The sequence below is a fragment of the Copadichromis virginalis genome, linkage group LG7 (assembly GCF_057382275.1).
Source record: "Copadichromis virginalis isolate Kocher_CV1m ecotype Utaka linkage group LG7, C_Virginalis_male_GT1.1, whole genome shotgun sequence".
NCBI classification, from domain to species: domain Eukaryota; kingdom Metazoa; phylum Chordata; class Actinopteri; order Cichliformes; family Cichlidae; genus Copadichromis; species Copadichromis virginalis.
Window position 1 is genome coordinate 18,573,222 of NC_140624.1, and position 13,291 is coordinate 18,586,512.

Genomic DNA, 13,291 nt, shown 5'->3' on the forward strand with positions numbered 1-13,291 from the left:
TATGTTAAAGTTCAGCTCCATCTCCCGACCTAAGCACACTGAGATTTAAATCAGCTGATATTTTCAGGTGACTGAAATACCAGAAAATACTAGGCAAGGCAAGGCAAGTTTATTTGTATAGCACAATTCAACAACAAGGTGATTCAAAGTGCTTTACAGAGACATTAGAAACAAGAACAAATAAAAAGCATGATTTAAAATTGAATAAAACAAGCAAATAAACTAACTAACTAATTAACAAACAAACAAACAACAGTATATAAAATCAAAACAGATAAAATCAGAACAGTAGATAAAATCAGTAGTTAAATGTAAGTTTTGAAATTTAAGCTTAAAGTGTGGATTTGGTGCTTTATTCAAATGCAGCTGAGAACAGGTGAGTCTTCAACCTGGATTTAAATAAACTGAGTGTTTCAGCTGATCTGAGGCTTTCTGGGAGTTTGTTCCAGATATAAGGAGCATAAAAGCTGAATGCAGCTTCTCCGTGTCTGGTTCTGACTCTGGGAACTGATAAAAGACCGGATCCAGATGACCTGAGGGATCTGGATGGTTCATACTGGGTCAGGAGGTCATTGATGTATTTTGGTCCTAAACCATTCAGAGCTTTATAGGCCAGCATCAGAACTTTAAAGTCTATCCTCTGACGGACAGGCAGCCAGTGTAAGGACCTCAGAGCTGGACTGATGTGGTCCACTTTTTTGGTCTTAGTGAGGACTCGAGCAGCAGAGTTCTGAATGAGCTGTAGTTGTCTGACTGATTTTTTAGGTAGACCTGTAAAGATGCTGTTACAGTAATCAAGCCTACTAAAGATGAATGCATGGACTAGTTTTTCCAGGTCCTGTTGAGACATCAGATCTTTTATCCTTGATATATTCTTGAGGTGATAGTAAGCTGACTTTGTTATTGTCTTAATGTGTTTTTCTAAGTTTAGGTCTGCATCCATCACTACACCCAAATTTCTCGCCTGGTTTGTGGTTTTTAGATGTATAGATTGAAGTTCTCTGGTGACCTGTAATCGTTTTTCTTTGGCGCCAAAGACTATTACCTCAGTTTTGTTTTTGTTTAGCTGGAGAAAATTGTGGCACAACCAATCATTGATTTCCTCAATGCATTTACCAAGAGCCTGTACAGGGCCTCGGTCTCCTGGTGACATTGTGATATATATTTGTGTGTCATCTGCATAGCTGTGATAGTTTATTTTGTTGTTGTTTATAATCTGTGCCAGTGGGAGCATGTAGATGTTAAACAGAAGGGGTCCCAAGATGGAACCTTGGGGAACTCCACATGTGATACTTGTCTGCTCAGATGTGAAGTTACCTATTGATACAAAGTATTTCCTGTTTTCTACGTATGTTTTGAACCAGTTTAGTACAGTTCCTGAAAGACCTGTCCAGTTCTCCAGTCGTTTGAGTAATATGTTGTGGTCAACTGTATCAAATGCTGCACTGAGATCCAGTAAAACTAGGACTGACATTTTTCCACTGTCTGTATTCAGACATATGTCATTAAACACTTTGGTCAGAGCGGTTTCAGTGCTGTGGTTCTGTCTAAAACCTGACTGGAAGGCATCGTAGCAATTATTCTGTTTTAAGAAGTAACTGAGCTGTTGAGAAACTGCTTTTTCAATGATCTTACTTAAAAATGGGAGATTTGAGATCGGCCTGTAGTTGTTCATTTGTGTCTTGTCAAGATTGTCCTTTTTCAGTATAGGTTTGATTACAGCAGTTTTTAGTGATTCTGGAAACACACCTGATAATAAAGAAAAGTTGACGATCTGTAACAGGTCTGACTCTAAAGTCTTTGAGACCTTTTTGAAAAAACTTGTTGGCAGGACATCTAAACAGCAGGAGGAGGAGTTCAGTTGACCTAAGATGTCCTCCAGGTCTTTGCTGTTAATAGGTTGAAACTGTTTCATGGTGTTTAAACAGTTTTTTGGTGGACATCCTGGATCTGCTGTTGATGTACCAATTGCTTGTCTAATTTTTTGGATTTTTTCAGTGAAGAATTTGGCAAAGTCATTGCAGGCCATGGTCGAATGAAGTTCAGCTGCCACTGACACAGGAGGGTTTGTTAGCCTGTCAACTGTAGAAAATAAGACCCGAGCATTATGGCTGTTTTTAGTGATGATGTCAGAGAAGTAGGACCTCCTTGCATTCCTCAGTTGTAAATTATAATTGTGAAGTTTCTCTTTATAAATGTCATAATGAACCTGGAGGTTTGTTTTTCTCCATCTGCGCTCAGCTTTCCTACACTCTCTTTTTTCATTTTTCACCAGTGTGGAGTTTCTCCATGGAGACTTTTTCCTTCCAGAGATAACCTTCACCTTAATGGGAGCAATAGTGTCCATTACATTTAACATGTTAGCATTGAAGCTATTGACGAGCTCATTGACTGACCCTCTGGGCAGGTCAGGTGTTAATGGGAAGACCTGGTTAAAAATTGCACTACTGTGTTCAGTTATACACCGTTTTGTGATCACTGTTGTTGATATATTTGTGTGGGCTGAGATTTTACTTTCAAAGAAAACACAGTAATGATCAGACAGGCCCACATCAGACACAGTAACCTTTGAAATGCTCAGGCCTTTGGAGATCAGTAGGTCAAGAGCAGTGTTGGGACTAACGCGTTATTAAGTAACGCGTTACAGTAACTACGTTATTATTGTGGTAACGAGCACGGTAACTAGTTATTATGCCAAAATCAGGAACGCGTTACTCGTTACTGGGATTTAGATAGGGTCGTTACTCGTTACTTCGTGTGGTGGCTATCGCGGAGCTTCCACAGATTCAGTAACATTAGCAAGTGGTGGAGGCCAGCAGGTGGATGAAGGAAAAGGGACGCAGAAGGAAAAGAGACCCGAGGCGGCCGCCGGTCCAAGTGTGAACTGAACTTCAGGTAAGAAGTTATGACCTGCAGTCTCTCTGGGTCAGATATGAACCAAGTTTAGGTGGAGTTTATTTTCGTTATTCTGACTTTTTCCGTACTGCGTGCTAGCTAGCATGACGGAGTTTCTATACAGCTGGGTGGGTGCTATGAAGTTAATGATGTTTAACTTTATTTTGTTCATAAGTTATTAGAGTTGCCAACCGTCCCGTCTGGTATTCAGAGAAAATATTACGCGTTTCTTATTGAGGTGAAAAGGAACAGTTTGTCCCGGACTTCAGCTACAATGAAAAAGGCACAAAGCTGGAGTTATTCTGTGTCTTTACGCTGCACAGCTGCCTCTTCTCTCATTCTCCCCCCTCCCTCTCCCGTTTCTACTTCAATCATGAAAACTGATCAGTGATCAGCTGATCGTCTTTTCTCTCTTGTGTGTTTATCGCCCACTTTGCGCCGAAAGAGGAAACCAGCGGATGTCGCGCTAAACAACAGCAGCACGTTTAAGCTTGATCAGCTGTTGTTAGAATTTATTTAATATTAATTTCTAGTATCAGCTGATGTTTGCTGGAGCCACAGCTGCAAAAAAGCTGCTGGTCATGATATGGTTTGGTTATGTGGTGAGAGGGAAACATGAAGATGAAACCAGGAGATGTCCTTACTGAATCATCAGAGCTGTGATGGAGAAACAGGTTTACCTTTTAGGTGACATGAATGAGTTGAAGGGAAGTTATGAACTGTTTCTGAGAGACAAATAACACCAGGATCCTTTTCTAAGTAGCTGACAGCTGGTAACTGTGCAGGGGCGGGTCTAGCAAAGTGTTGCCAGGGGGGCAGGTAGGGCATTAACAGGGAGAGGGGGGCACAAAGAAATACTTTTCTTTCTTATTCTCATTTAAAATGTCTAGCTTTTAAAAAATAATTATCTGAATCTTACAACAAACGATTGATAGATTGATGCATATATACCATCAAAACAGTGTACATCACTGTCACAACAGTGTTTGTTTTCATTCAAAGGCTTTATGATTTTCCCTATAATGGTGGGCCAGTCTCTAGTCAAAATGCCCGGGATGATTTTTTTGTCCCAGTCCAGCTCTGTATGCAGCTCATCTGCAGTCTGGTGTTACCTACATCTTCCTATTCGGAAGGCAGAATTTCCGAGTTCTGAGTACAATCGAAAGCACCACGACTGCAGTTTTTGTGTTGGATGTAAAAGGCGCACATGACTCTGTGACGTAGGCTAGAATCATGGCAGCAGTCAATGACGGTCCAGGCGTGGGATTTCTCTCGTGGAAATATGCACATTATCTTTTTCTTTCTATTGGTAGGTGGCACAGTGCACTTGTGGCAAGTAAGCAAGCTAGAAGACTGGCAAAGTTATGGAAGCAACACATTAACAAGAGAATTCTGAGTAAAACCAAAGTTACTTTCCCTAGTAACTAGTTACTTTGAAAGTAACGAGTAACTTGAAGTAACTGAGTTACTTTTGAGAGAAGTAACTAGTAATGTAACTAAGTTACTATTTTAAAGTAACTTACCCAACACTGGTCAAGAGTGTGTCCTCTATTATGTGTGGCCTCTGTTACATGCTGAGTCAGCCCAAAGTTGCCCAGAGTGTTACTCAGGTCTTTAGTCCCTTTGTCCTGAGGGTTGTCCACATGAATGTTAAAATCCCCAGCAATAATTACACAGTCAAAATCAACACAGATCACAGACAGCAGTTCACTGAGGTCATTAAAAAAGTCTGTGCAGTATTTGGGAGGCCTGTAAACATTAAGAAACACAACTTTGGATGGGGCCTTCAGCTGTAAAGCCACATATTCAAAAGACTGAAATAGTAAGTCATAGCAACTGACCAAGAGACAGGGGTGTAATTTCGAGGAGGGTTAGGGGGGTTATGACCCCCCCCCCCCCCCCCCCCCCCTCAGTAATGAGACCCAACCAATATAACTCCCCAATAAAATTATGAATTATCTTGCATAAATAGGCTGTTGATTTTCTTTACTCATTTCAGGTATTACCAGCAAAATAGTTGCATGTTTATGTTTAATCATCTGGGAATTTACCCAGATTTATTTATTTATTTAGACAGAGATCTTGATCCCCCAAATGTTCAGCACAAAATTACGCAGATGCCAACAGTCAGAGAGGAGTGTCCGGAATGCATGGAACTGATAGGAAGGCAACAGTAATTAAAGAAACAAAAAAACACTCTTTGCAACTGAGGAAAAAGCATCAAAACATTGAAGCAGATGGCCTGCACTAGCAGAAGACCACACTGGGTACCACTACTGGTACTGAGGCTTCAGTTTGCACGGGCTCACTAAAATTGGACAATAAAAGCCTGGAGAAATGTTGAGACTTGATTGCTGCTGTGACATTAAGATGGCAGGGTCAGAATTTGGTGTAACCATCATGAACGCGTGTATCCACCAAATTTGCTATCGGTGGTGTGTAGGATATTTTCTTGGCTCACTTTGTGCCCCTTAGTCCCAATTCAGAATTGCGTAAACACCACAGCTTACCTGAGCATTGTTGCCGCCCGTGCCCATCTCTTTGTGACCACAGCGTTCCCTGCTTTCCGACTGCTGCTTCCAGCAGGATAGCACACCTCCTGGTTTCCAGCAACTTGTTGAGTCAGTGCTACAAAGAATTAAGACAGTTCTGAAACCAAAATGGGGGTCTGTATACTAAACTGTATAATACAGTTTTGTTAATCTCCTGAGGAGGTTCTTCGTCGATTAAAAACAAGTTCATATGAAATAATCAGTACTAAATATCCTGATTGTAGCACCTTTGGCTGCACCCACAGTTGAAGCTGGAACCAAAAGCTATAGGTGCTGTGGGCACAGTGAGCACTTGTGTGGATGTTTGCTGTAACACAGACAATTCAAAGCGGCTTCCATTCTTGCTTTGGCTCATGCACTACATGCTTATGCATTAAGTCAATCCCGCACAAGCTGTGACAAATAAGCAGAATGAACAGAGTTTACCCTGCAGCGATAAGAGGTACAAATACACGCAAATGCTATAAACTGCACATGTCCATGTAATTCCCTACACATAGTACATGCATGAGATTGCCAAGTCCAAAAAAGATGATTTTCAGGTGATTGTATTATTGCATGCTCCTGGTATCTTTTTGTCAGATAAAGACCCTTCTCATTCTTCAGAGTGCAGTGGATTTTGCAGACCAATTAGAGCAATTTGAAGGCTATAAGATCACTGAAAACGACATGTCAGCCCAAATGTATTACTAATGCGTTTTTTTTTCTCTTGATTTAAACTCCACACTTAAAGTAAAACTGACTTTTCACTGTTGCCTTGCTTCACCAGCTACAATCACAATGATATGTGTGGTCATTAACAGTGAATATAGGACAGGCAGTGAAGTGGACTCCCCGTGGGTACAGGCATCTGTTGCAGAGGGTTCAGCACTGCCATGGAAAATTGGACATTTAGGAGCCAGCTGGAGGACCAGTCTGCCCTGCTGTGCCACCACTACTCAGGTGCCCACTGGCTTCATGCCACCACCAGCTAGAAGCCACTGGACCAAAGCAGGCCAGATGGTGCCCTTGCCAACCAACGAGCAGCCGCTGTGAACTGTCCACTGCACACTGTCCACTGCCCTATCATTCAACTCAGGGATGAGTTTGGAGTCATGATAACCTGAGTTAAAAAAAGTTTTTGGAGTGAGAGCGATGCAGAAACAAAAAAAAAAGGCTCAAGTGAGCAGAGTGTGTGTTGGAATATAAATGGGCCCCCATTACGTTGCGTGTTTGTTAATGTAAGCAGCTGCGAGGTAGAATCAGTTCGTGGAGAGAGACTTTTCCACAGGGAAATAAAGCCATCTCCAGGCTGAACTCATTTGTCTGTGGCTGTGAAGGGATAGATAATTATATTAGGAGCTTTAAGTGCTCTTCTGCGATACAAGTATTACTACCATCTCCAAAGGCACAGGACAAAGTCGGGAGGAGAGAGGAATCCATGTGCTACAATTGCGGCAGTCGTTGCTCTGCATCCAAATATGCAGACATGAAAGTGTATCCACCACACGGGGCTTTGTATAAAATCCAATCACTGATAGAACGCTGTTAGATCTATAAATCACACAAATTTACTTATCCAGTGTACAATATCTGCGGGGGACAAAATCTCTGACTTTCCTCAGAACAAATTAGTTTTGATCAGTGTTTGTTCTCTTAATTGTTTGAGCTTCACTGTGCAGAATAATGTACGTTCACAGCGTGGCACTAATTCCAATTCATCAGTCAAAAGCATAAAGTTCCCCCAACCTGAGTGTAAGGTGTGCACCGTCACAGCTAGTTTGGAAGTGAATCACGAGCAGCTTAAACTTAAAGCCAAGCTTGCGTGGCACAAACACTGAGAACAAGGTCTTTGAGTGTGGTAGGACGCATTTTGTGTCCGGTTATTCATTTTTTCACAGAACTAGGAGTAGTAAAAAGGCATTGGATTTTTTTAATGGAAAAAGATATTATTCAAAGCAGATCATTTTTATATCTAATCTTAACACAAGCCTGGCGATGGTTCTAAAAGGGCACGTTTACAAACCATCTTTTATGTGCAAGGCATCAAATATACACCAGCATTCATAATCAGTCAATCTATCAGTGTTTATTTCATTTTTAATGTGTGACTGCAATAATATGACCGATGCGTTCACATTAAAATGTTTTACTGCTGCAACCCGTGGAAGGGAAATTCGTTTTAAGTGTTTTATGTACACATGGCTACCTGAATCGACTAATGATGCGTCATATTTTATAAACTGGGTAATCTGTCTGTAAAATATAACTACATAAGTAGTGTGTTTGTTTCATGCTCAAGTCACTCCCTGTATGTTTAGTTTCCACAGCCGTTTCTTGCCTCACCTGTAGCCAGTCTGCCAGTTGACATAGTCTATAAAGTCCTCCACTGCCCTTTTGCTCTTTGTCCGATCGACTTCACAATCTCAAGCTGTCCAGACATTTTTTTGTTTTCACTCTGCTTGTGGGTTTTCTTTGTTCCCTCTGTTTTTCTTATGTGTAGGGTTCCTCGTCTCCTCTTTTTACGTCCTCCTGCCTGGGACCCGGAAATCAATCTCAGTATCCCATGTTGAAGGATTTCTGAATTGCTAAAATGGATCACAGAGGAGAAGGCGGGCTTGCAGAGGAGCTATGATCGAGGATGCGCAGGTGTATCCTGTGCATCAGCATATAAAAGAGGCGTGGCACACAGCCAGAATACATAAACCGTGGTGGGTGATTCTTCAAACAAGCAGTGATTTGTATTGTTTCGGTTTTTAAGATGATTGTGAGGCATGTGATTCAGGGTTTGGGGTTTTTTTTTCCAGTATTTGTATGTGTGTGAGACAGAGGGTGTGATATCTTGCCACATTGCAACTTTAATTAAAACAGCCATGAATATTTAAAAAAATGCAAACAGTGTTACCTCTGACTTCACAAAGCACAGGTGTAGTTGGGCTTGAGATTGCTTTAAAATAAGGCTCTGGAGCAATACTACATCATGTTATATACTCAATGGCTCAGCTCACATCTCTGATTGGAGTGACTAGGATCGAAGGAGAGGAAAGGAGGGGATGTGCAATGAGAAAGAGGGGAGGTTTTTAACTTTTTGTCCACACCTTTGTTTGCATATTTTCAATCTCCTAGAAATGATTAGAAAATGGATTTAAGACTTTAATCTGCCTGATTTCCTTTTTAGGGGTCTTTTCCTCTGAACAGTCACAGTGTCTTACACTCTGAGACTTCAGCAAAGTTTACTGCATGTCATGCTGTGCCACATGGATCTAATAAATCCAGTTTTATGTATGCAGACTGTAAGATGATATAGTCTAATCTGCTCAGACGCTACAGCACATGGTTACAATCCCTTCTCCATTTGTTCCCACGCTATACATTCATCGGTGCAGTCATGCTGGAGGATGAGTACAGACAAACACGTCTGCTACCTAAAGTTAATCAGATTTTCTTCTTTGTTGGAATAATCGCAAACATTTTGTAATGCATGTTTGTGTTTTACAAACTAACAGTGAACCCAGAAACCTAAAAATCTAATTGAAGCCACTGTATGGCCAATAAAATCTCATATCTGTTAAATCGTGATAAATCCAAATTACATAAGAAAAAGACAAGCAATTAATGTAAATGGAAATACTTTATTTCACTATTACACAATAACAAGCTGGAAAAAAAATTACAAAAAAGAGAAATGGAACAAAATGCTGCAAAGCACCACATAATTTAGACGACTCAAATGTGGCAACGGAACCTTATGCTAACTGCCTTTGCTCTAGCTAATGTATCATCATCATCATCATCATCATCGAGAATTTAGAAATCAAAAAATATTTGGACATCAAGCAGAGTCATGCCAGTAATAGTAATATTTTACAGTTTCATGTAGCAATGATTGGGAGTGGGGAATGGTGATCCTTAAAGGTTCACTCTAAGTGGTGAGACATAACAAAGTGGTGGGTTTCAGGAAACCGTAGTCCATCATCTGTTTGGTATGATATACATTTGCATTTGGTATAAAGGAGTTGAGGAAGCAGGCGCCGGTCATAGAGTATTTGCTCTACGAGTTAAAGCTTAGCACCAGATGGGTGGAGTTTACTGTACAGAACATACAATCAACTGTGGCTAATCAGAAGGGAAAGAAAAATACCTGAAAGGTTACATTTTTTTTTACAATTGTCTGTATTTGACAATGTGACACTGGGTGTGTTATTCTGAACTTCCACCCATCTGATTCAGCAGGCCAAAACAAATCCTTACAACGCAAACACTATGTGACCCACGTCTGTGAGGAGGATAGTGAAGAGACACAGGGATGGTGTTATTTTTTATGTATTTTTTTTGTATTTTTTTACATGGAGAACACTGTACAGGTGCCTTCAGATCTGCCAGGACTAAAGGCACATGGGATCCACTGAGCAACAGATGTGTCCATTCTGGAAACACAAAGAAAGAGAAAGAAGAGAGGCACAAGTTTGTTACAATTTAACCTCAGGGCAGCTCGTTTTTTCAACCAGATAATATTTTTGGGTAACAGCAGTGCTGCGGCGCACAGACTTGGTTTGGTATTTAGAGTTTGTCTGGGCGCTAACTGATACAAGGTGGCGATTTCTCACTGAGAAATGTGAACGGTCACAGAGTCACTTTGGTTTAACCCCTTCTACAATGCGTGTACCCCGGAGGTCCCTGTAGTTGGGACTATGCTGCATTTGTTCTAAAAAATAAAACTCATGCACAGTGAAGAGGCTGAGTGTTAATGCTAAAACTAAAAGGATGAAAAATTGCTGTGCTTCATTTCTGTTGAATCAGAAAACTGACTCTTTATAATTACTTTCAAATTTACACTTTTGATATTTCCACAAAGCAATGTCGAAAATCTCTAGCTGGCCTGGTGATGAGGGTGAGGATGCTGCATTTCAAGTATCCAAGAGGCCAAGGTTTTTAATTTTAGGCTTGCATTGTAAAGCTGCTACTCCAAGGACTGTTTTTAGGTGAATTTAAAAACTGCGTGCTTAAATAAAATTTGCCCCCCCCCCAAAAAAAGATGCATAACCTAAAGATGCCTCCCCTCCCCCGCGACCCTGACTCGCATAGAAGAAGAAAATGGCTGGATAGATGAATGGATGGTAGAGATTCCAAAAATTATGATGTTTATTGAAAGTCCTCAGAGAATAGCTGTTATTTTCTGTCTGAGATGCGGACATCATTGCAGGCACGCGCGACGAGAACATTTAATAGTAGAATTTCAAGTGAGGGAGTCAGCCTTGGTGGATTAAGTCCTAAAGCTCAGGCAAACAATTTACGCTCACATTTGGTAATGAAGAGGATATTGCCTGCATAGTTTACTCTCCCCGTGACTGCTCAGCGCTGCAAAATAAAAACTCACGAAGAGCAGCTTTCTCCATCTGATTTACTTGAGCTGCTGATGTGAGTGTTTCTCCAGACGTTTTCAGCACTTCATCCTCAAACCTGTGTGCTCCTTTAGCAGAGGGAAGAATACATCCATGATTTCCTGCTGCAGCCGAGCCAGAGGCCAGGAAAAATGACGCTGCCAGAATTTCAGTTCATTTTCATTTAAAAGAACAGTTCTACATTTAAAAAAAAAATTGCTCATTATAACTCAGGTTACAGACCTGAAACAGGAGTCTTGTCATCACTCTGAGGTTGCGAGGCAACCAGTGGATTTACAGCAAGTTGCCGCTCCGAACCAAGAAGCAGGCCAGCACGTTACATTGTAAACCTATAACTTATTTTTACACCCTAATTAACAACTAATTAAAAATGTTAATTAGTGACCTTTAAAGGAGCTGGTAGGTTTATTACCACTCAACAGAGCCTGTTTCTAGCTTTAATCTAACCGACTGCAGCTTCATATTTAGCAGAAATACAGTGCAGTGCATCCGAGTAAGACATTCTCATCTAATCCTAAACAAGAAAAATAAAAAGCACATTTCCCGAAAGTATCAAAGTTCTGCTTCACAGAAAACTGCATTCTTGTTAATAAATATAAATAAAACATGTAATCTATGATCTAATAAACTCAAAATTAGAAAGGGAATAATTGCGGAACAGAACATCATATCTTATTTATTTGAATTGATACAGCAGCCGTCTTGTTCTTAGAATGAATATTAGATTCATTTTTTTCCCACAGCAATTACTGTGTGCATCTTGGTTTAACTAAATAGCTCCCAATAACTGCCCTTTTACAACAACTGGTAAATTCAACTTCTGTGAGGTGTTAAAGATGCACAAATTGCCTTTCTGTTGCAAATACTAGTACTCTGTTTTTGCCCCCTGAAAAAGCACAAAGGGTTCTCACTTTTCAAGCCATTTTTCTTTTGTGTCTTGCCTGCCACGAACTAGAGAAACTGTAATTTGCTGTTTCCATGCTGCCGGCAGGACTAGCAGCTTACCTTGCACTGGCACAGAGTGCACTCTGTGCCATGTTTAATCCAGGAGGAGCCGCTGAAGCGTGAGATGTTGTGCTCGTCCGTACATGTCTTGGTGATGTCGTTGCGGATGGTGTCGGCCTGGCAGGGGTCGGTGACACAGCGGGGACAGCACTCGCCCTCGGGCACCACAGTAAACTCGCAGTCCACAGGCGGGCACGGCAGAGGCCAGCAATCCACCTGCCCCTGCTGCGAAGGTGGAGATGGAATTTGAAAAGGATAGCCGAGCAGAGAGAGAGAAAAAGAAAAATAATCACTGCAAATGCACTTTGCATTTCCTGTGTCTAAACAAGTTATTCACTCAAATGCACATTTCTCCTGACGTAGTGTATTTGTATGCTGGAGGGACCGTCTCGACTTGTAAGGAAGCTAGAAAAATAAAGATGAGCGGCACAGTCTTCCGGCAGCGTCAGCAGTTTTTCCAGACTGTGGAGGTAAATGTTCCACCTTTCGAATTGACTTGTTCTAGTCTCGTTGTTCTCCTATTAATCTTACAGCAAACTTTCGGCGCAGAAAGCCTTCTTGGATTTTTCCCAGAGAAAACGGGTCATAGATTTTGTCCATCCTTGCAACTCTTAACCGAACTGTACTCTACATCATTCTGTCCTGACCCACTTCTGCTCGTGCTGTCATACATGTGCATATCTGCCGCGCGCCTTATTGAAATGAAATATGAGTTCAGACTGTTTATGTTTAAGCACACCAGCAGATATAAAAGGGGTGCGCACGCATGGTGAGGTTTGATGCAAGTGTCCCACCGGGGATATTCAATATCTCTCAAAATCATCTGACTCAGCGTTTCAAAAATGTTGTAGTAAATTAGGCTGGCTATAAAGCGCGCTCTCACACAGAGCTAATGCCCACTCCCTGCTTCTGTGCTGTGTGTAAACATTCGAAGTGGGAAATCCCCCCGAGTGGCACTTTCTGCTCGCTGCCAGAGGGAGGGATTGAGTGTAGCCTCAGGTATCTGTTCCACACTGTGATAGGGGACGATGTCATCTTTGTCTGTTTATGCAGATGTGGTCTGTTATCATACAGGAGAGGCTGATGTCGGGCACAGCTTTTTACAAACAACTGACGCTGGACTTTGATATCTTTGTGATACTTCAGATGAAATCATTTTTTAATATGTCTCCATTCACGATATCTCACTGCTATTTAATCTCTAGATGTAAAGATTTGCTGTTTTTAAGACTGAATGTTACAAAATGCCTCTGGGAAATTAGAACTGGTGACATTTATCTTTGCTTGGGAATTAGCCTGCAATAATTATGCCATTTTTATTCTCAAAAATGAAGCTACTATCTACATGTATGGTTGTGAAAATCAATGGTTTCTTTGATATTTTGGTGATTTAACAAGATGGCAAATTGCAAGTGGCCCGCGTGTGCGCGGTCTGCAAAGGCCACACTCTTGATTTCA

General features: G+C 41.2%; 1 protein-coding gene across 1 annotated transcript in view; it reads right to left on the reverse strand.

Moving 5' to 3' along the window:
• Positions 1-9,044: 9,044 nt before the first annotated feature.
• nell2a (neural EGFL like 2a) overlaps positions 9,045-13,291 on the reverse strand; it is an 87,235-nt gene continuing 82,988 nt past the window's right edge. The window contains exons 19-20 of the mRNA XM_085462335.1: positions 11,834-12,058; positions 9,045-9,853 (exon numbers count right to left, since the gene is read on the reverse strand). Coding sequence (XP_085318461.1) covers positions 9,812-9,853; positions 11,834-12,058 — 267 coding nt within the window. The 3' untranslated portion in view covers positions 9,045-9,811. The remainder of the gene's footprint in view (positions 9,854-11,833; positions 12,059-13,291) is intronic.